We start from the raw sequence: 24362 nt of genomic DNA on the forward strand, positions 1-24362 counted from the left end.
TTATTTTAATACAGTTAAACACCCTAATATTTAATATTAGTCACAGACCAATCAGTGATCTGTAAAACACACCACGCACTGTTATGCTGATGTGAACAATAAGATTTTTGGAAAAATGTTACTGCATCTAATTCCATAGTAAAAGTAAAGTAATTCAAAACGGAATTGTGGAGTACTGAAGATGAATGCAATGGCATGAGTCATTTATTCAGCCTCTTTGCTGCTGCATATATGTGTTTGTTACCTGTATAATCAAGAAAAAAAAACAAACCAACTCTCATGAATTATGTGAGAGTGTTCTACAGTGCTGAAATGATTCACAACTTCGTATGTAGACCTGATATATTAGTTAGGAGACTGGCTAGTCTGATTACAAACTATTAGTCTGGGATATTGCTTTAATTGAATTAGAATAATTATATACATTCTTTGAAGAGGAATGTCATAGTTGCGTGATAATGCTAAAGGAAGATTTGTCTGTCTTAAGGTAATCCTAACTGATGCTGCTTACTGTCTGTTAATATTAAGGAAGAAGAAAGACTTGTTATAAGACAGTATTGTGAATGCTGATACTTTATTTTGCTTTTTCTTTTTTTAATAAAATTTTTGTGTATCAGTTGCAACATACTGAGAAGGGAGGAAAATTCAGGAAACTTTGAATGTTTATAGTGAGTTGTCCTGCTAGCAGCTCAGGTTCTTGTTTTGATAATTTTCTTTTCTTTTGACTCCTCTGTTTTCTTTAAGGCCTTATTCGATTACAAGAGCTCATCAAGGCTCCATCACGATACAACCTGAGACTAAAAATCCGTCAGTTACCAGCTGACACGAAAGATGCAAAGCCATTGCTAAAGGAGATGAAAAGAGGCAAAGAATTCCATGTAATCTTTGACTGCAGCCATGAAATGGCAGCAGGCATCTTGAAACAGGTAATTCTCATTTTGCTTTAGATGGCCTAATCTTTTTCATCCCTAGTAAATAAAAGTAATATCCAGACTTAATGGCATTTAACAAGCAGGGGAATTGTATGTCAGCTTTACTGAGGCCTAACTGAAAATCAGCCAAGGATTTCAGAGATAATTTTATTGGTGACTCTAACGGTAGCTGCTTTCATTATGTTTTTTTAAAGAAACAGATTAATCGGTTCATGTACAGGGGAAAAGGCATATCAGTCTTTCAACTATGAAGAATTGGTACTTTGGAGAATTGATGCTTTAACCAGTGTTTTAAATGCTTGCTTAGTGTTATTTTATGTAACAAAGATTTTTTTTTTTTTTAAATTAAAGCCTGTAAATGGTGTAGTCTTAATCAGATAGCGATATTTGAATAGTATGTTACCAACAGACCACATTAATGTGTTCTGCTGAGAGGACAGAACTAACAGATATCTTTTAGAGCCATATTCTCCTCGCACTGCTAATAGGACTGCAAAACACCTGAATACATTTGGGTAGGTGCTTTGAAAGTGTTTGCTTTTATTGTGTACAAGTGAGATGAGTAGGTGAGATACAGCAGAACCCAAATACTTAACTGGCTTTATATTGCAGAAGCAGATTCCAGTGATGTCTTCCAAGAGAAGGTGGCAATATAGTGGTACACAAAGGATGCGGCTCATAAAAAAGCTTACTGTAACCCTGAAGTATGCATAAAAGACATGCCTTTGTGTGTCTCCTTTAGTTTAATGAGCTAGTTCCAAAGACTGGGAATTCCTTATGCTCAGAGGCCATTTTCCCCATAGTTTTTTAATTGAACTATGACTTGCAATAAGGAGGATAGGAAAAATACCCAAAACAAGACAATATTCTACATTTCTAATGCACAGCTTTTAGTGACTTTAAATCATGTTTATATTATGTTTACTAGCAGACTGTATGGTTTAAATTGAAAGCAAAATGTATTTAAGATTTGAAAATATGTCTCTCATTAAAGGTACTTAGGGGTATTGTGGGTACAATTAAAATTGCTAGTAAACATACATGTATACTATCATTTCTTTGCTTTATTGTTCATTGATTAAAAGGCTTTTATTAATTCTGAGTAATTTTAAACCTGCTGGTGGTTTTTGCTCTTTGCTAAGCATAGGCCAGCCTAGTTAGTCTAATTGTTTAGCCCAAATAATTAAATATACATTTAATTATTTTAACAACTTAAAAATGCAGATGGAAAATGTGTTGATGGCAATACAAAGCTGCGGTACTAACAACAACTCCATCAAGGTACATTATTTATACTGTACCTAGTAGTTTTTAGGTGAAAGGAAACTTTTCTTTCACAGTATACAACATTGTGTAAAACATATGACTAGAGGGAAATGGGAAAAAATTAAAAGCATTATATCTTTGATCACATCCCAGGACCCAAGAGTAAGAGTTCAACCTCTTTAAATCAAATTGTAAACTGTTTTATCAAACTACTCTGCTCATCCTAAAGATTATAGAAGGAAGGTACAGGAACAATTCTTTCATGCGTGTTTAGATCTTTATACAGTTTCTGTAGATTTTAGCTTTCCATTCAGCTCCAATATTGCAATGCTTTAAATACATCTGAAATTGGTAGTTCTGCAGCTGAATGTGAGCTCTTGCTGTCAAAATTGAAACAAAGGATGTTAAGACTGTATTTATTATTTAGTGATATCATTCCAAATATAGTGTTTACAAGTGTTTGCTGAAAAATAATAAAAAAAATCTTTATATATCCATTTGTGAACTATTAATTAATTAATATTTTCTGGTAATGGAGGGATGAACTTAGGGAGACATGACAAGGGGTTTCTTCTTGGGAGGATGATTGGAAAGATTAATAATGAAGTTGGTGGAAGAGAAAACAAGTTGGAAATAAAGAAAAAAAAGTACCTTGAGAGGCCAGTGAAATGGCAACTACTGTTTTCTGGCCAAAAATACATCACGAAAAGGAAAAAAAAATCCCATCATTCAGACAAGCATAATTAAATTAAGGCAAATCTCAGTGGTAACTACATCACCAGGCAACCAGGGAAAGCAGACATGATTTAAAAGGTTAGGGAAGCACAGGAATAAGGAGAGCAGAGAAATGACAATGTTTTGAAGAGGAAAAAGGAGTGAGGTCTTTTGAGAAGTGAAGAAAGTGAGAGAAAGAAGACCTGGAAAAGAGACAACACCAGCACGTAAGAGAATCAGGAACATGCGTAGCCTGTTCTTGTGTAGAGATTCTGTGGAGTATGAAAAACCTGATTATAAGCAATTAAGATATAGGTGACTGCAAATGTGTTACGTATAGAGGAAGATACCTTGGCTTTATTTAAAAACAACAACAGAAGTTCTTAAAAAAGCTAACAATGTCTGTAGTTGTACAGTTTCTAATGATGTTGTAATATTTCTCATGAGACAATGATTTTCCTGTGTTTAAGAGAATTTAAATTGCTATTGGCACACTATACTGTAGTTCTAAATATTATTGTGGAATTCTAAATACACAGGTATAGACATCCTTTGGAAAAGTTATTGCAGTTTTTGTCAAAGTCTTGTCTAAAATATTATAAAATCTGATCTGCAGCTGTATTTTGAATTAATTTTAGCTTTTAACTTTTCTGTGGAAAAGAACATATAGACTAGTGATTTCATCATTTTTCAGACAATGTCACAACTACAAAGGCTCCCACAGCCTTCAGAACTCCGATAATTATTTTGTGTACAAATTCTGGTATTATCACAATTGTATAATTGTTGTCTTCAATATGTTTAAGGAGGTGTAACTGGTAGCGACTTGGCAAAGAATTCTGTTGACAATTCCTGGAAAGGAAGAAAATATTGCTTACTTGTGTAGCTTTTTTACAGTGCTAAAATTAGGTAAAAATCACTGTAGATACTAAAATGATTGAATAAATCATACTAGTCTAAGGCAACTTTTGAGCAGAGCATGAAGATACATGCTTTTCAGGTGAAAATGCCCGTAATGAATAGGAGTGATGAGACATCCATAGTTTATTGCTTTAAAATTGTATCTTCAAATATTTGTTCTTATGCTGTTAAGAGAAAACTAGGAACATTTTAAAATGCACAGTTGATCAAAAACTATTTGGTAATACATAAGTAACAAGACACATGAAGGTACTTGATAGATATCTGAGTTTACAGAGTAATACTATGACTATTTGTTCTTCATTTTTACTGAAGTAGTATGTATCTCACTGTTCAAAAGTTGACTCGAGTATTTTCTTCCATGGTTGGAAAAATGTACACACATGTAAGTTTGGGTCCTTCTTTTAAATGCATAGTATTGTTCATCAAAATAGAAAAAATATTTCCTATTAGGTTATTCTTTTTAAGGGAAGGGTTCAATAATGAATGAAAATATTGTCTACTCAAATTTTGTGTGGCAACTTAATGCATCCATTAGTATGTAAAACTATAAGCTTCTTTCACATTTACTGCAATAAACAGTCTAATAATATTCTTTCTATCAGAAGATCTGGTTCATAAATTCCTTTAATAGTCAGTAATCTGCTCTAACTGCTAGGAAATGACTTGCTTGACCTAATTTTAGTATAATTCCAACCCTACAATCTGATCCCAGTAGTGTTCTTTTGCAGCTTTTCATTTGCCATGTAAGTGTGATAAAAATATTATGTGACCTCAGAAACATTAACCTTTTGTTTTCTATCAGAAGATCTGGTTCATAAATTCCTTTAATAGTCAGTAATCTGCTCTAACTGCTAGGAAATGACTTGCTTGACCTAATTTTAGTATAATTCCAACCCTACAATCTGATCCCAGTAGTGTTCTTTTGCAGCTTTTCATTTGCCATGTAAGTGTGATAAAAATATTATGTGACCTCAGAAACATTAACCTTTTGTTTATTTTTTTAAGGCTTTAGCTATGGGAATGATGACAGAATACTATCACTATATCTTTACCACACTGGTAAGTGGCTTATAAAAACATACTGATGGCATCTAAGAAAGATGTTACTTTTCTTAATTATATTACTTGACAAAGTGAAAAAGGTCTCTCTGGAATGGGGTGTGAGTACATGATGTTTCCTCTGTTGAGTTTTCTTACTTTCAGTGAAAACTCATCAGGATGGTTTAATTATTGTTCAACAGTGTGCCCTGGAAACTGATAGACCCTAAAAAGCAACTGACTCTGTAGCGCTGCAGTTTTTAAATTTCAAGCGGGGTTAAGTATATAATTCATAATTGATTATTTATATTATGAATTTTGTCCTTTTTCTCTTTTAGCTATTTCTATGTGAAGGTTATGACATTTTAAACTTACTCATATATTCCATATTTTTAATCCAACATTTTTCAAGGTAATTTTTCACTGTCATGTGATTCCTGAATGATTTGGTGTGAATATTAGCAGCATTTTATTTAACAGTCCACATGAGCCTTTTAGGCACATGAATTATGCAATATTCTTTGGTGTCTATTGTAAAAGTAACTAAGAAGGAATTTGATCACTCTTGGAACCATCAGATTTAACATTTGCAATAAATGAACATTTAAAATGTGAATGCTCTAAGAAAACATAACAAATGTATGTGAAGACCTTTTTTGCTGCTCACCACAGCCTAACTAAGAAACAGTTTAAAAGTCAGTAAAATAGCACTCTAGAAACTACAGTTGGGCACATTTCTGTTTTCCGTTGTGTTCAAATTTGCCTATTTAGATTGCAGTTCATTAAGGTTCTTAAAATACATGTCATTTCAAGCATGAGACAGATATGCCTTGGTAAAACCATGCTTGAAATGACCTATGTTTAAAGTCACATACATGTTTAAGTCCTTACGGACTTAATCCCTTTTGGTAGGATGGAAAGCTTACCTCAGAATCACAAAACAGAAGGTCATGGAAAGTATTAGCATGGAAATAGCTTGTTGAATAAAAGACAAAATAGTTTGTGAAGTTCATTAGAACTGTAAAGGCAAAATACCCTGCACAAGTACCTGTCTTATTTTAGAAGGGTAAGTTCTATCACTTACGGATTTAGGATTGCATGCAATAGAATTTCCCTCACTAGTCTATCAAAATGGATTCTAGATGTTTCAAGGGATTTTTTATTTTTTAAATTTTCATTTTGTTAATGGTGAAAATTGCTTCTTTGAGTGGTATGCTGTCCATTGGCATTTAATTTTTATTCTTAAAGCTATGTTTAAAAATCAGGATTTTCTGTCATTCTTATTTCTTATTATTATTCTTATTTCTAATGTTCTTATTAGAACATTAGCTTTTTTTAAGAGAAACAAGTATTATATTGACTTGGAGCTATCAAAGGATAATTTAGTGTGTACAAAGGGATGATAGATTTTGATTTTGCAATGTAGCTTTGGAACTTGCATCAGAATTTAGATGTTTTGATAAATTAATTGCTTCTTACCTGACATGGTGAAAGTCCTGTCAAATAAATTTTCCAGTTACAGTGTTTACAGCACTCTTCTGTGTATTCTCCTCTTGATTGATTCAGCGTCTAATGCAGTAGCTCATTAATACTCCGACCTGTGTGTGTTTATAATATATGCATAGTATTGTTGTGTATATTTATTATATTCCAGTGTAAATATGAATGTGTTTGGATGAAATAATTACATCTAAGGTTCTGACTTCTTTCACAGTAAAAACTGAGAGAGTTTTTAAAGGGAAAGATGTAACATAGTTCTAGTTATTTTCAACCTTTCCTTTGCAATAAAATGTTTTATTTCTTTAGAAGGAGGATGAGATAGGTTATTTGTAAATGAATAACTTAAAAGCATTTTGACACCTGTATATCTTAGGTATTATATATGGAAAATGGTATCATAATTACTAGCTATAATTAAAAATGGGTAGTGATTGATAACTGGTTGATATTTTTGTGGGCTTAGTGATGTTAACAATTAATAATGAATTATATTCTGGTTTTCCATAGTAAATATTTAATGTTCTTCAGCTCTAGCCAGTAAACAAAATGGATTCAGGCAAGTGTTACACCTGACACTACCATTTCATGGAAATTTATAACATATTAAACTGCCAGCAAAAAATAAATTAAAAATGAGATGAATGACTAAGTATGAATTATGTGGAGAATTCCTATATTCAGTGAAAGTAAAATAAAGTTATAGGACAGTTATGTATAACCTTGATTATGTCACTTAAAAAAATTATTTAAAAAACCAGTAAGTAAACCAAATGAAAGTTTGTTTATAATGCACGTACCTAGGTCTAGTGAGTCATGACTGTTTTTATCATCAACTTAATTTTATTTTATTTTTTCCCATGTTCAAAACTTGATCTTAGACCTGAGTTTCCTGAAGTCAAGTACTGGTTCTACATTGTTTCTAAGGATTCTGTCAAAGGATTGGCATAATCTTGAGTTTACTTGTTTGATCTAAAATTTTATTTTCTTCTTTTTATTAATTTGTATTTGCCTCTGTGTGTGTTGGGGGGCTAGATATACACACACATACATACATATGTATTGAAAATACATTAATTGGCAAAGGTTATTCTTGCAAAGATAAATTCCTAATCAAAGATATGTCCATGTTTGGAAGTATGATTAATAGCTGTGAAAAATGCTTTTGGTTAACTTTAAAGCCACGTACATTTCCCCTCTCCCCCCCAATTTAACATCTAGAGATCAACATGTTCAAGTTTCATAGAGAGTGCAGATGCAAGGAAACTCATTCTGTTTATTTTATGATTTAAGTCTGTTCTGATAAGCCAAAGAAGTAGTGATTAATAATAATATTTTTAGCAATTAATAGTAATATTTAAGTCTACTTTAGTATTTAAGCCTAACTAGTAGTGGATACAGTTCTGCCACAGCACTTAGCATTTCCTAAAAGGCTTTTTTTTTTTTTTTTAAAGGCAGTTGAAGCTGCTCTTCCTCTGTGAATCAGATTACTCCCACTATAGGGTCAGCTGAGTTGCTTGCTCACAGACACAGGCCCCCAGATAAACAGAGCATACTTCCTAGCATAAATAGCACTGTTACTCCTGTAAATTTCAGTTTAGACCATCAGGTCTAACAATTGAAATAGGAATTGCAGTGTATTAAAGAATTTATACAATGGTAATTTTTTTCAGGACCTGTTTGCCTTGGATGTGGAACCCTATCGGTATAGTGGTGTTAATATGACTGGATTCAGAATTCTAAACACGGAAAATACCCAGGTGTCATCTATCATTGAAAAGTGGTCTATGGAGCGATTGCAAGCACCTCCTAAGCCTGATTCAGGTTTGCTGGATGGATTTATGACGGTATGACTATCAGCGTTTAGTTCCTTTTTTGTGTATGTTTGTGAAGCTAAAAATACTTTTAACTTTTTATTTCTGTTACTAAAATTGTTTAGAGGTACGAGACCAAATATTATTGTAAACATGAGTCAGAGAGTAACTGTAGTGTTTCTGTTAATATTCTGTAGACTGAATACATGGCCATATTAACTTTCTTTCAAAATTACACATACTGTGTTTTTTTCCAAGTGATAGTGCCACATTGTAAATGTCTAATTTGTCTAGTCCATATTTCCTTACTTTGTTGGTGAAAATTTTGTGTTGGATCATGTCAAATCTCAGCACAAATCAAGCTAAACCACAATTCTCTCTTTCTCTGTGTTTTGTGTCTTATTCATTTAAGATTCATTCATTAATAATGTGTACTATTTCATTTCTACATAATTCTTTTTTTTATATTTTATGAATACTTTTAAAAAAAAAATAAATAACACTTCTTACTATCATTTCCAGTTTCTATGTCTTCACATAGCTAATTAGTCTGGTTGGTTGTTTTTTTTTTTTTTCCATTGCCATTATTCTCTGGCCTCACTTCATGAAAATCACAATTACATTCATGCAAATAAACTTTCATTACTAGGTTTTCAGTGAGTTTCTGCTCATTAGTTGGAATTAAATCTAGAATTATAATGTCAGGAAGAGATTTATTTTAAAACATATCCTACATTAGGACCTCTTTAGTTTTCAAATTTGTTGAAAGATCTAAGTTTCCACTTAGAATGAGTTGTAACATCTTTGCTGACAGAATTCCACTGCTCTTCAGATTTATTATTTCTTTTTTTTTTAGAGGCCTTTTCATGTTCCATTTGAAAAATAGCAACTTCTGTTTCCTGAAGATTAGTATCTTAGTTATCTATCAATTATCTAGATTGTGTTAATTGAGCCGCATAGCTAATCTTTTGAACATTTTTTTCCTACTGATATGATTTAAAGACTTTATAGACATTAGATACTGACAATCAATGTTTTAAAAAGTTAATTTTACTTTTGTCGTGTTTTTAGAAAATTACCCTTTTTAGAGAAAAATACCTTTTTTCTTCTATTCACTTGTATATAGTTTCTTGAGCATGATAATTGGAAACATTTTACATTTAATTTATTGACTAGTTCTGTTGCGCTGATATGATTTAAAGACTTTATAGACATTAGATACTGACAATCAATGTTTTAAAAAGTTAATTTTACTTTTGTCGTGTTTTTAGAAAATTACCCTTTTTAGAGAAAAATACCTTTTTTCTTCTATTCACTTGTATATAGTTTCTTGAGCATGATAATTGGAAACATTTTACATTTAATTTATTGACTAGTTCTGTTGCGCTGCACTTTTAAAGTACTATACGATGGGATGTAAAGTTAGATTGTTCATTTCTCTAATTCCAAATAAGCAAATGCATCCCCCAAAGTTTTAGAAATGTGTGAAGTATGCATCTGGTTTACATATAGCTGCTGCTTATTATTGTAAGTCATTGTTTCATGCTTCCTTGTTTGCATTAATATTTTCATTCTTTGATTTTTATCTTTTTCAATTTAAAATTTGTAGCAGTTCCTCTCACTCATTGTGGTTGTATATTTTATGCATTGATCAAAGATATAATTGATCTCAAACCTTCGGATAGTTACCAAGATCTGTAGCAATAGTTACTTTATCAGAATATAGGGCTGTGGTCAATAAAATCATAGAATAATAAATATTGGAATAGAGTTCTGTGGGCCAGTCACATGTTTTTCATGTTTTGTGGTGCTGTAAAGAAAGTGCCATTCTCAGAAAAGCTTCTGGTGTGAGGCAGAAACCTATTATTGTTAGTATATGACTGTGTAAGACCATACTTTACACCATTATTTTGCCTCAGGATAGAAAAAGATAAAGAAGTGCATGAAAAATACAGTGGTTTCTCTTCTGGACCCTTAAGAGCCCTCTTTGTAAATCTAACTGGAACCAAGTATTCACACAGACTGTGATGAATATTTTATGGGGATTCTTTATGTTGATTAAGCATCTAAACGTGCTTTGATTACCTGGGTTTTAGATACCTGAGATATGCAGATAAAATTTAAAGGATATTTAAAGGCCTAATAATCCTGACAAGTGTTAGGTGCTTACAGAGCTTTTATAATTTGGCCCTTAGATACAGAAAAAGCATTCACAGGATGTCAGTTTTACAAGAAATGTCTTTGGAAGGTGTAAAAGAAAGTTATGTCATGACATCATTGCCCAAAGTTGTTCCTGTGCTCAGAATAAAATAAGTGGAATAAAATCAGTCATTTTATTGACTTATTATCAATATAGTTGTTAAGTTTGTAAAATTTGACTTCCATTTCACTGTTGTTCATGTGTATTTTAAGTCAGAAATGCACTCAGGAATTAAAGATTCTACACAGATATTAACTGCTGTTATGGAATACTCTAACTGATGTGGGCTGAACTGGGAAATTGTTTTATTTTCACTGGTTGATAATGACTACAGCTTATTCAGAAAAATATTAGCAATAAGCCTGCTTAATGGGAGCGCATTCAGCTTAAGCCACATAGCTAAATGCCATTTAATCAGGTATTAAAACACCTGAAACTCGAGAATTTGTCAAATAAAAAAGTGAGCTTTGTATATCTCTGAGCATTTAGAGACCTCAGTGAAGACTAACTGGTTTCTAATGGTGTAAAACCAGGCAGTTATGGATCATAAAGTTTATAAGCTCTGGTGGTGTTTGTGTTATGTCCTTCTTCTTCTGACTTTTCCACCATATGTACATCAACTTAGCCATCATGACAGAGTTAGAACTATCAATTTAACTCTGACATTGCATTTCCTTATTTATGATTCATAGAGTTCCCAGTCTTAAGTCTTGTTTTAAGTTGTTTTCTGTAGGCTTGTATAACTAATTTAATATGTAATTTTCTTCATAATTATCTGACCTTTAGTATCCCAATATGATAAAAAGTGGGTATAAAATTTCATCTCATCTCTTTGGAATGTTCCAAGTCAAATTTCCAAGTGTGGATCCTATTGACTTCAGTTAGGATAGTTTTTCCTTTGTTTCTAGGCTGCTCCTCAGGACAGCTCTGGAAAGGGTGATGTTTTGGCACACCTGAGAAGATTAGTGGTGAAAAACAAATTTTCCATCACATTTCACTCTCCTTTTGGGATTTCTTAAGATTCTTTGTATGGGCTTTGGAAAAACAAATTTAAACTAATGAATGCTGCCATATTTAATCATTCTATTATTTGATAAATGTTGACTTATTTGTATAACTGTTGTGGTTTACCCCCAGCCAGTAACTAAGCACCACACAGCTGCTCGCTCACTCTCCCCACAGCAGGATGGGGGGAAGAGAATTGGAAGGGTAAAAGTGAGAAAACTCACGGGTTGAGATAAGAACAGTTTAATAATTGAAATAAAATATAATAATAATAATATAATTGTAATGAAAAGGAAAATAACAAGGAGAGAGAAATAAAACCCAAGAAAGACAAGTGATGCAAATGAAAACAATTGCCCACTACCAATTGACTGATGCCCAGCCAGTCCCTGAGTAGCGGCCCCCCCGCCAACCTTCCCCCTAGTTTTATTGCTGAGCATGATGTCATATAGTATTGAATATCCCTTTGGGGTCAGCTGTCTCAGCTGTGTCTCCTCCCAACTTCTTGTGCACCCCCAGCCTACTCACTGGTGAGGCGGTGTGAGAAGCAGAAAAGGCCTTGACTCTGTGTAAGCACTGCTCAGCAATAAGTAAAACATCCCTGTATTATCAACACTGTTTCCAGCACAAATCCAAAACATAGCCCCACACTAGCTACTGTGAAGAAAATTAACTCTACCCCAGCCAAAACCAGCACAATAATAAAGAAACTAAATCCATTCTATGATTTGGAGAGTAACTACAGCACAATTGGCTTTGTTCTTTCTGTGACTCCAGAAAATCTGTGGAAATGTTGGAAATCATTTGCCATGTTGTGTCAGACTATACATGTTTTCTTTACACAAACTTCTTGTGATATAAAGTTTGCTTGTGTAAATGTTTATAAGAATCAAATAGATATGATTTCTACTGAAGTCCAAATTAATTGGTGACTTTGAAATAAAACTGTGAATATACTTTTAATATGATACCTAAAAATCCTGAGGAAGTCTCAGTGGTCTACTTTTATTGAAGAGGCTTTTCTATCATGATTCACATACTAGTAGATTTCATTTATACTTTTGATGGTTCTTTCATATTTCTTTATTAGTCCAAGGATAATCAAAGTGGTGCTTATCCTCATAACATGTAAATAACAGTCTAAATGTGTTGCTATTCAAATATATTTGTATCTTTTTATCTTTGTCACACAATAGTGCAGGAGTGCATGTGCACACATGGTATAGCTTACTAAGTTACTTTGTGTTTACTTTGATCATTGTTTTTGTATCACCATCCTCTTACTAAACAGATAGAAAGAAATATATAGTGCTTTTAAAAGTAAAGATCACATGGAACTGGCACATGCCATGGCCCTTTTTTCTTATAATAAAAGTACAGGAATACGTTAATTATAATTCTGTCACAGGTAATAAAGCATCCCTTTAGAAAATACCAGAAGAAAAGAAAAGTCAAAGACCAATCTATCGCAATACTTTATCTTTCTTACTAGTAGAATTAACTGTATCTAACATTTCTCAATCTTTTTCTCATTGTCTCCTTGTTTCTTCTTGTTACTGTTGGGAGAAAAATTCCCAGTGAAATAATGAATAAAATCTTTGTCCATGTTAAATCCAAAGCTGGGGCTTTTTCAGACTAGAATAAACTTTGTAATGAATTCTCACTTGATCTTGCACTTCCTGACTTAATTCAGCAATACATAAACGTGTCTTTTTTTTCTTTGGCTTCTCACATGTTTCCAAGTAAAAACGAAAGTGGCTCTAATCTGTCACAATCTAGCTGGTAAATGTCTGTTCATTCATGCATTTCCCTGTTTCTCACCACTAATTTCACTTGTTAGCAGTTCAAAATGCACATTTATAAAGTTAGACTGTGGGCAGTGTGGGTCGTTAACTTTTGAACTTGCTCCATCTATGAGAAGCTTAAATATACTGAACATTAAGGTACAAAACACCAGGTATTGGTTTGGTCAGCTGCCAGACTGGATTACCAGGGGGTTATTTATGGCTTAATTATTCTGCTAGAATGTTTAGTTGCCTAGACATCTTTTACAGGGTTATAGAAGCTGGTGCATAAAAGTAAAATAAAGACATCTGCAGAATATTTTTTCCATGCACATTTCTGTTCCAGAGACTAGTTATTTATAATATATGAACAGCATTCAAATCAAAAGAGGTTGAATAGCATTACTGAAAGTTTTGAAGTTCGCTCCAAGATAAATATTTGGAGTTGTATGTCACCAAAATGAATGGGGTTATTTTGTATACAAAATGTATGATAGATTCAGGTATGCAAACCTGTGGTTCTGTTGAGGCAATCTGCCTTGAAAATATTTCACCATTGCAGATTACAATACAGACTGAAATTAGTCTGAAGTGGAGCCTTGTGTTACAATGTTACTAAACAGCTTCTAACTAGATTGAGGATCTTTAAACAATTCTCTGATATATGATATATTCATTACTGTTATTTTTCACTAACTTTATACTAAATTCTAAAATTTGAAAGTGGTTGCTACTTAGCAACCACTAGAGCAAATTGACTCGGCATTGAAAAAAACACACTATTTTTCAACCAGAATAAGATTTCTTCTTGAAAAACTAATTTATAATGTAAGTTAAAAAAAAAAACAAACAACCAGAATGAAATAAAAACATTTAATGTATGTAACTTTATCTTTTATTTTGTAAAAAAGTTTAGATTTGCAAGGGTTCATCCTGATCTAGCCTGGAGCAAAAAACTTGAATTTTGGATTTTCCTGCAAGATGGAAAAATTACTTAATTATGACGACTGAATATTTTTGTTAAATTCTAACAGTATTGTCATCTGTACTGTATTAACAGAAAGATATTCTGGAAAACAGAGGAGTAACATACTATTTTCAAGAAATTTTACTTTGGTATACTTGACTTCTTATTTTTGAGTCTATACAAGTAGCACACAGAAAGAGGAAAAAAAAAAACCAAACAACAAACCCTGAGCAGAAATGCACTCCTACATTTATAGATGACAACCATGATTCAGACCAAGCAAAGTAGAGCATGAATAAAGTGTTATGAGTTCAGAATTATTTTACTCTACAACTATTAATCTTCCACAGTTTTCTGTGCCTCAAGTCAGAATTTAGCATGCATAATTAAGATGACCTGACAAGCTCTGCTGCTTCATTAACGTAAAGTTTTCCTTACTAATTGCTTTTGCCTGTCATCCGATTTAGCTATCTGCTTTCATCTTACATAGAAAAGACTGTACTTTTTTCTATTCTGACTATTAATTCTATTCTTTAATGTTCACTTTAGTAGCTGTATATGGCAGGTGCAGGGAAGCACTGTGGTACTTGATGAATGCTATAGCTAAAGTCAATATATGTAATAATAAGTGTTTCCTCAGAAAATTCATAGTTTGTATGGGTCTGGTACATTTTGTAGGCTGCCTAGCAGAATGGAGCATTATTTAGTTGTATGCTTTCTCTTTCCACTCTTAATTCTCTTGTTTATATTTTTACATATTTTTTTAATTTCTCCTTTCTTTTCTGGACATAGTGTGCTTTTCAAGCTTAGGTGCTCTCCACCATGAAACATAATATTTCTCAACAAGTGAAAACTAGTTGTAATAAAAATTTAGAGTGATAGTAAATACTGAGGGCAAAAATGTGGAGATTTGTTGCATACCTAGGATGGGCTTATGGTTCATTTTTGTGTATGAGATTTTAATCTGATTCAAAAAAAGAGAGAGAAGATTTTATGAATAAAGATTTGAAATTTTTAAATGCTGGTGTATAGACTTCCTCGGATAAGGAGAATAGATCCAAGGATATTTTCTTAAATACATAACTGTAAAAAAGATGCAAAGATGACCGGGAAAAATGCTAATACCTTCATACATTGTCTTGAATTGAAAGAATATACAAATGCATTCACTCCACAGAGCTGTCTAGGAAATTCATTTTAAAACTAGCGATTTTGAGAGAGACAGCAAAAATGCTGAAGTTATAATTGCTTTGGAATTTGAGAATGGAAATGAAAGAGAGAATAATGTTGGATTCATAAGTGTGTAGGTATTTTCCCCTAATTAGCTCTCCATATCTGCACAGCCAAAGACTTGGGAGACACATTTATATATTATATTCTTTGTTCTCTGTTTCCCCTGATTGTAAGAAAACTTCCACAAAGTGACCTCCCAATGTCCAAACCTTATGACTGTCCTGTGTAGTCTAGTTCATCTGAATGTTCACCTTGTTAGCTTTGTGGTTAGTTAGTTTAATATTCTTAGAAGTTTTGTTGAATTTGTGGAAGGGTGAGTATGGATGGACAACAATGGTGTATTTTCAGTTGCATTAAATCAATTTTTTTGAAAAACCCTAAAACCTTGTAATGAATAGGACCAATGCATGAAGGCCATGTTAAATGGCCAGCTGTAATCAGGTGGAAGAGTGCGATAATCATCAGAGCCCTTTGACTTACTTTTGGTAAAGCTTTTTTAATTATGTTAAACTAATTTGGTTAAGCTAATACAGTTGGAAAGTATACTTTTTTCAATTATAAACAGGATTGGAAGAGATGAAGAGGGTAAGGGAAGGCATTGAAACCATGGCACTTGTAGCTTAAGAGCCATCTGAAACTTTAAAATCTAGAATTAAAAAAAGCGATTCAGTTTTTTATCATGATATAACCAAGGCTTAATGATGTTTTTAATGAAAAAGATAAATAACTCCCATATCAGATAATTGGACATGAATAATATTGAGGGCACTCTTCTACTGCTATGAAAGACAAGTGTATATTTCCCAGGTTCAATACCCCTCTCAAAAAAAACCCCGAACCCCCAAAAAAATAAAAAAAAAAAGAATTTGAATCTAGGTGTTTCAGATCCATTTTAATCAAGGTTTAGGTGAGCAGCATGAACCAAGAAAAAGTGTGAATAAAAAAAATACAGTGGTGATAAAGGAAGAGATTAGATTTTAACCAAACACTGTTAAAATTAAGCTCTTAGTTACTGACTCAAGAAATTGGGGAGATGAAAAACTGGAAATATAGTCTATTAGCAATGCTAGTATTTTGTATATTTAGTTCAGTTTATTTCTTAATCTGATTTTGTTCTGTACCTCAATTTCTTAGTTTCTTGTGCAGTGCTCTCCAAAATTCACTGGTTTGATTTCCTTCCAAAGGAAACAAAAAAATTATGGTGTTGTCCAGGGTTTTCTTTCAGCACACTTCTGGAGTTTGATTTACTCTATTCATCCTTGATGTCAGAATTTTCAATAACTGTACAAACTGATATAGATAGGTTATTACACTGGATACAAATTCTGCACTGAGATAGTTCTAAAATTTAGTTTTGTTTTCCTTTAGGCAAATAGACTTTTATAGTTACTTGGGGGTAAAAAAGAATACATTCATTGCAAGTGTAGTATTTTTAAGCTTGTTCAATTAGTGCTTTAATGACAGTTAGGTGCTTATCTAGCAGTGTTAACGGAATCTACAGCTACTTTACATCCTTCTAATTCCTTAGAGTATGCTTTGATTTCTTTTTTTTTAAATAATAAATTATTTCATACTTGTTTACGTTCTTGATTTGAAATGGTAATCTCTTTAATTTAGCAATGAATTTATTTTATAGAAGATAAGACTTCCAATTTGTTGAATAACTTGTTACAAATTAGTCATTTAGTTCTGTTAACAGTAAAAGGATATTTGTGAAACTGCAATTTCTTATCTCTACCTAACAATATGGAAATAAAGGTTGTATTTGAGATAGATAGCTAGTTAAATAATAATTTAGTAACTGCTAGCAGGCACTGTGACCGGAGAGAAGGATTTGATGAGAAAAAGGTGCTGTTAAGGTTCCTGAGGGTAAAAATATCCATAAAAATAAAAAGAAATATTCATTATAGCAAAACAGCCTCGGATTCTGATTTAGAGCTTCAAAGAGGATAGCTTGTTATGTAGACAGCTTTATAATTATCCCTTTAGCAAAAGGAATTTTCTGGATTTGCTGATGAGATGTGTTTAGTAAAACAGTGTGGCAGCAAATGTGTACTTCAAAGGAAATACTAAACAATTACTTATTACTGCATTACAAGCTAGGAATCTCCCCTAGGCACAGTTAATTTCATGAGTTTAGGGACTATGCAGGATTTCATGCTGTAAGATATTTTAGAAATGATATGTCAGCTATTCTGAGAATTAATTGCAGTATTAAATATTTGACTCCTGTATGTAGTCTTTCTTGGTATTTTAGGAGGCAGGATCTATCAGAAACTTGTGATCCTATCCTGAAGGAAAGATACGTCCAAGTGTTGTATAGCATTTAGCAGAAATTGCAGCTTCTCTCCTATGGAAGATTTCATGGAATTCTTCCAGATGTGGTTTGAGGATGTATGCATATATTTATAAATATAGTAAGATTAACATGGATTTATATAATGCTTTCATGTTAGAACTCTCCTGCTACATCTTTACAAAGTAATAGAGGGAACTCAGCGTAACAGCAAGTAGGGAAATGGCAGAGCTTGTGCAACCTGCAAAAGCTCCTATGCAGTCTGGAAAATTAGCTGAAGCATAGGTTGGTTTTTGACATAGGAACTTAAGTGCATTTACTCAGGAAAAATGCAAGTGTCTGCACTGTATGAAATTTAAAGTCTGAGGACTGTAACCCAGTATACCATTATCTGTCAAAGATGATAGTTTTCTTAGGATATGCATTCTGAAATTCAGTTTAATAGTTTATTTATACACCGTATTTATTGTAACTTTTCAGGAAAAGTGAACCAAAAGCAAGATTACTATTATTCTGTTTCTTTGCTGTTATGGTTAAAGAATGTTGTATTTAGGAGCAGCATAGTCAATTAAAGCTGGTAATCAGCAGACTTATTTGCAGGAATGAACAACTCTAGCAATCATTATGGCTACAGTTGTAGGATTTAGAATGGTGACAGTGTAGCCATGCTAAGTTAAGCAGCAATGTAAATCATTCAGTTTGTGGAGAGAAGGGACCATCAATTTAGCTCTTGTTGTGCTCACCAGGTTCACAGTGGCACTGCCTGTTAGGGCTGGTATGTGTTCAGCTCAATAGTGAGGTTTAAAAGTATGTTCTGGGTAAAATCCTGGTCCTTTGGAAATCAGTATATGTGTGTAATTTGGATAACCTTTAGTTTGCTACATGCATGCCAGGCTTAGATATGGTAATGCAGATGAACTAAAGAGTTGATTTTTTTTTTTTTTTTAATGGAGTATTAAATACTACATGCTGTAATGGAGTGAAAAAGAGTGAAAATCATAAGTAAATATTTGTCTCTGAATATTCAGGTAGTTAATTTGGGCACAGTTTGGTAAGCTCTGTCTGTCTTCATTATATACTTCTGATTTATGAAAAACAAGAATGTGTTATTTCTTTCTGTTACTAATTAATACTTACTAATTACTAGACCAGTTGACATAGCTGGTGGAAATAAACAAGCTTCTGGGCATGCCATCCTCTCTGCTAAAGACCTGAAACGGTATGTGCTTGAATGTTTTTCCATTTTTTTCCATTTCCAGATGTATATAGATTTGTCTAATAAAAGATATTACTTCTCCCTATAAATCTTTTTTTGCTTATCTCCTTAAGCTGCAGCACGCTATTTCTAATTTTAAATGGGTTCATATAGTACATGTAGACTTCACGGGGACTTTCTTCCAGATCAGATATATAGTTATTGCTTAAATTCATTTTCCTAAGGGGTAACTCTATTTCCTGTCCAGGACATCCTGGACTCAATTTTAGTGCTTACCAGATGCCACAGGATATTGTGCCTGGCCTCCATCTGCCCCTCCAGAAGACCACAGGTCTCCTGTAAGTCCAAAGTCATGTCTGCTCACCTTCTGTGGATGTTTTGTGCATCCTTGAATATGTCAAATGGTGCTATATGCCTGCATCTAGGCTGCTTAATCAAGCTTCTAACTAGAATTGTAGCAGTGAATATATTTTCCACTTAAACAGTCTAGTGGGAATACAGTTGCCACAAGCACACATACTATTAAACAGTGCCTAGGAAAATTCAAGCATCAACCTGAATCTGCATGTCAATACCTTTATGTCAGACTGGAAACAAAATTAATGTGCTTTGATTATTATATATTTTCTTTGTGAACCTGAGGCCTCTGCTGTCCCAAGCCACATTCAGCATGGGAAATAGGTGAAAAAATAACATACTGAATGCACTAAAGAGAATTAAGTATCATGATGCTGTGAAACAGAGATTTCAGATATTACAGTTTTTATACTCTTCATACTCCCACTTCCCAAGGCCTGAGCATATGTATAGTATGTTAAGAGCAGAGATAAGGCTGTATCCTGTTTCAGATAATGAGAGGCTATGTAATGTCCTGGAAATAAATACTGAACTTTTTAAAAATTCCTTATTTTGATGCTATAGATTCATTTATTCAAGCCTAGTGGTGAAATGCTACTAGGAAAGCATTATTTTGTAAAGGATATTCTGTGCATGTAATTTCTCTCAATATTGTTTATAAAAACAACATCTCATTTTATCTCTTTTTGTCATATGTAGCAACGTATGTATTATTCAATCCATCTGTTTATTGTGCTGTTGACTGAGGCCTCAGTTCATTAAATGTTCAGTGTTCTTTCTTGCCAAAAAAGCAATACAAAGCTTGTTGGTAGTCCTGTTGAAGTCAACTGGACTACTTTGGCACTTAATGTGAAGTATATAATTTGTTTAAATGGGTCTTCAAAGGTTGCTCATGTAAAAAAAAATGGTTTTATGTAAGTTGCTTTGTTACACTCCTTCATTCTTTTATTTTGAGCGGACTGAGAATTTCAAGGTATTTCTGAACACAGGGGACAATCCTTTTTCAGTCTTTTAATGAAAAATGACATAGTTCAGAAAATACCGCTTTACAAATTGTGTATGCCTGATGATATGATTGTTCTCAATGTTGTTTGCATAAAAGATAAACAATATTAGCTTTAGACTATTTTGGATTTCTTAGCCTTCTATTTGCTTAAAATACAGGACAGTTATTCTGATGTAATTCCAAAGTTTGAGTAAGATTGTAGTTAAAATCCAAATAAAAATAACTGTATCTGAAGGAATATTCTTGTCTGCAAGATTGCTAAAAAGAAACTATTTCTTTTCATTTATTCATCTTCAAACTGAGAAAAAAACCCCTTTTTTGGTACAGTGCTCATAATTTCTGTCATAGTCCCTAGGGTGCTTCACACAGTGTGATTCATGTTAACATGAATGCTGGAAGTAGGAGGGTCTTCCTGAACAGGTAGTTTTGCAGTAGAGTATGTCTAGAATTGAAGCCAGGGAACATCAAACTAGCAGCTGGAGGACTGCTGGCCAGTTATTTCATGAAGTTTCTAAACTAATTTAGAAGGTCATGTCCACAAAATTTCCTGACTGGACTGTCCTGGACTCCTTGGAGAAAACTGGCATACCTATAGACACCTTTTGGCCAGCGGTGGATTTCATAGAGTCATAGAACAGCCCAGGTTGGAAGGCACCTTAAAAGATCATCTTGTCCAACCTTTCGTGGGAAAGGGAGCCACGATGAGATTATCTTGCACCCTGTCCAACTGTCTTGAAAACCTCCACTGGCGAGAACTCCACCATGTCCCTGGGGAGGTTGATCCAGTGACTGTTCTCACTGTAAAAAATTTCTTTACCAAGATGAAACCTCTTCTGGTGTACCTTGTACCCATTGCCCTTTGTCCTCCTCATGTGGCTTCTTGTGAAGAGAGAGCCTCTGTCCTCTCTGTAGCTGCCCTTTAAGTACGGGAATACTGTGATGAGGTGCCCCCGAGCCTTCTCTTCTCCAGGGAGGAAAGACCTAGCTCCTTCAGTCTTTCCTCAGAGGGCAGGTTTTCCAGCCCTTCGATCATCTTTGTGGTGCTCCTTTGGACTCTGTCCAGTGTGTCTGTGTCTTTTTTGAATTGTGGGGACTGTAGCTGGACAGAGTATGCTGGTGCGGCCTGACAAGTGCTGAGCAGAGTGGGATGATCACATCTCTCTCTCTGTTAGTAATGCCCCTGTGGATGCAGCCCAGGATCTGATTTTCCTTTGTTGCTGCAGCAGCTCACAGCTGACTCATGTTCAGCTTGCTGTCCACCAGGACCCCCAGCCACATAGATCCTAGCCTGTACTGGGCTCTTTGGTTATGTCATCTGCATACAGTTCTTGCTAGCCTATCCAGGTCTCCCTGCAAGATGGCTTTCCCTTCTGACATGCCCCCTTACCACCCAGTTTAGTGGCATCAGCAAACTGTTTAACAATGGGCCTATGTCGTCTCTGTGCTCCTGCTTACTGGTCACATATCTGAAGAACCTTTTCTTGTTGTTCCTGACATCTTTGGCCAATTTCAGTTCCAGTTGAGCCTTAGCCTTCCTGACTGCATCTCTGTATGCCCTAGCAAGGTTCTTGTAGTCCTCAATGGGTATTTGGCCACCTTCCCATAGCTGGTATGCTTCTTTTTTGCTTTTAAGCACACCCAAATGCTTGTTGTTAAGCCAGGGTGGTCTTTTGTTCTGCTGCCTTCCTTTTACTTTGTAGGGGATGGACTGTTCTTGTGTTTCCAGGTGGTTGTTCTTGAATAACTCCCAGCATATGCAAGCTCCTTTGCCCTCCATGGATAATTCCCATGGAATTCCTCACAGCTGGGCTCTCAGCATATTGAAGTTGGCTCTTACAAAATCCAGGTTTTTGTCCTACTACTGGTCTTCACTGTACTCAGCAGGAGCTTAAACTCCACAATGTTATGACCACTGCATCTGAGATTGCCATTAGTAGTTATGTTGTCAAGTAAGTCTTCTCAGTTTGTGAACAGTAAATCTAGCAATGCACTGTTCTTAGTTGGCATGTCCAGCAACTGTAGCAGGAAGCAGTCCTCAGTGCATTCCAGGAACCTGATGGACGACTTGCGTGCCACTGTGGTGTTTCCCCAACAAATGTCCAGGTAATTGACGTCACTCATGAGGACCAGGTTCTCTTGGTTCATGGTTGTGTATAGGGGCAGGGGGAATTAATTCAGCAACATACTTGCATATTTATAAACTTTAAAGTCTGCTGTCAATATGTATACCAACACAATGTATATAAATTTACACGGAAACCAATTTAGTAATGATACTTTGAAGAAGAAAGTGCTGTAACATTTTTTTATCCTCTGAGCTTTAAGCTTATTTGAGGGTTGGTTTGATGTTGGATTTTTTTGCCATTAGCAGAAAATACCTCTATGAAGCACAATACAGGGGAACATACCTCTGTGATCTTCTCGACTTCTGTGTCCCCTATGAATATTTCTGCTCTGTTTGTGCCTCTGAAGATGTTTTTAATCCTTTAATTTTCTTTTTTTTTTTAAAAAAAAAAAAAAGAATATCAAACACATAGGATTATCTACTAGAGTTAGATATATTTGTTTTCAACTTCTAGTTGAATGTGGAAATGTAAACACTGACATACCGCTTTCTGTTCAAAGAGCACTGTCATGCATGTGAGGTCCTCAGCCTGAAATTCATTGCATGATCATGAATTGAAAAACTAAAATCTATATTCATGGAAGGAGATGTTTCTGCCTTGGATTGAAAGATTTATAGCAACATCTGGGAGCAATTAGAAAGGCTTCTTTGTTCTTTGGCACAGTTAGGTCTTCATATCTTTGTACAAAGCAAAGATGTGCTTAATGATTTCGATTAGTAAATGCTTAGATTTGCCACAGTTTTGCAATTAACAAGGAGAATAATAACACAACCCTTTTCTTTAAAAATTAATATTCCTCAATACAAGTCGGGTTCTCTATCTTAATTTGCTGGGTTTAGTCCTGAGACAGTATTCTAGATGAAAAACCTAAATATACAAAGAAAAATAAATATACTTTTTATTGAAATTTATGTCAAGTTGCATCAGAGAGTGTTGTCTCTGTGTTTCTTTTAGGATTGAACATGCTTAGGTTTCTGTGACTTTACTGTTCCACATATGGCCTATACATTGACTAAATACTTGTCTTAGATAAAGGTCATTGATAAGTAACAGACACCAGCAATGTTAGGAAATTGTTTTTAAGCAATTTAAAGGGGTCTAAATGTGAAAATCTTGAAAGAAGTTATCTTTAAATAAAAAGTAAGTCATAAGGTCTCAAGCACAGCTTACAGACCTATATGACACAGCTGTGTCATATAAAGCACACTTTTATTGGGTTTGTTTATAAATTGTGACAAAGGAGCTTTGTATGTAGTTTTGCAAGGCTAAACATAAAGCTCAGGTTTACTTTGGTTATGAACAAATATTTTATTAGCATTTATAAGCATTTATAAGGACATTTTTAAATCTACTACTGTAAAAAGAAGTCAATGCTGATTCTGTCATTTAGACATGAATATAGAATACTGAATGACATTGTAGTGGATTTAGTGACTACAATTTGTCTGGAGAAAGACACAGAAAAAAGTGAGGATTATAGTTTTTTCTGCACCCAGATAAAGCGTGTGTGTTCATTTAATGAAATCAGCGATAAGGACATTTTTAAATCTACTACTGTAAAAAGAAGTCAATGCTGATTCTGTCATTTAGACATGAATATAGAATACTGAATGACATTGTAGTGGATTTAGTGACTACAATTTGTCTGGAGAAAGACACAGAAAAAAGTGAGGATTATAGTTTTTTCTGCACCCAGATAAAGCGTGTGTGTTCATTTAATGAAATCAGCTGTATTAGGTTAAAAATAAACGTACCTGTCAATTTTATTGAAGTTACTCTCAATTTGATGAGATCAGATTATCATTTGAGGTTCATTCCTAAAAAAACCCCATATGGGATATACTTGGAAATATACAAGTGAAAGAAGAATAAAGTGAAACTGTAAAATGTGAAACACTATAATAAAGTGTGTATATACTGAAGTTTAGCTTGGACATAATAAAATTCGGGAAAAATAAATTGGTAGAAAATCAGTGAGTTTTTTTAG

At 33.9% G+C, this 24362-nt stretch overlaps 1 protein-coding gene across 1 annotated transcript in view; it reads left to right on the forward strand.

Moving 5' to 3' along the window:
- Window positions 1-24362, forward strand: part of GRIK2 (glutamate ionotropic receptor kainate type subunit 2) — a 454779-nt gene that overhangs the window by 173098 nt on the left and 257319 nt on the right. Inside the window, exons 4-6 of the mRNA XM_009285010.2 lie at window positions 745-926; window positions 4842-4895; window positions 8045-8218. Of these exons, the coding sequence (XP_009283285.1) occupies window positions 745-926; window positions 4842-4895; window positions 8045-8218 (410 nt within the window). The remainder of the gene's footprint in view (window positions 1-744; window positions 927-4841; window positions 4896-8044; window positions 8219-24362) is intronic.

The sequence above is a fragment of the Aptenodytes forsteri genome, unplaced genomic scaffold (assembly GCF_000699145.1).
Source record: "Aptenodytes forsteri isolate BGI_AS27 unplaced genomic scaffold, ASM69914v1 Scaffold171, whole genome shotgun sequence".
NCBI classification, from domain to species: Eukaryota; Metazoa; Chordata; class Aves; order Sphenisciformes; family Spheniscidae; genus Aptenodytes; species Aptenodytes forsteri.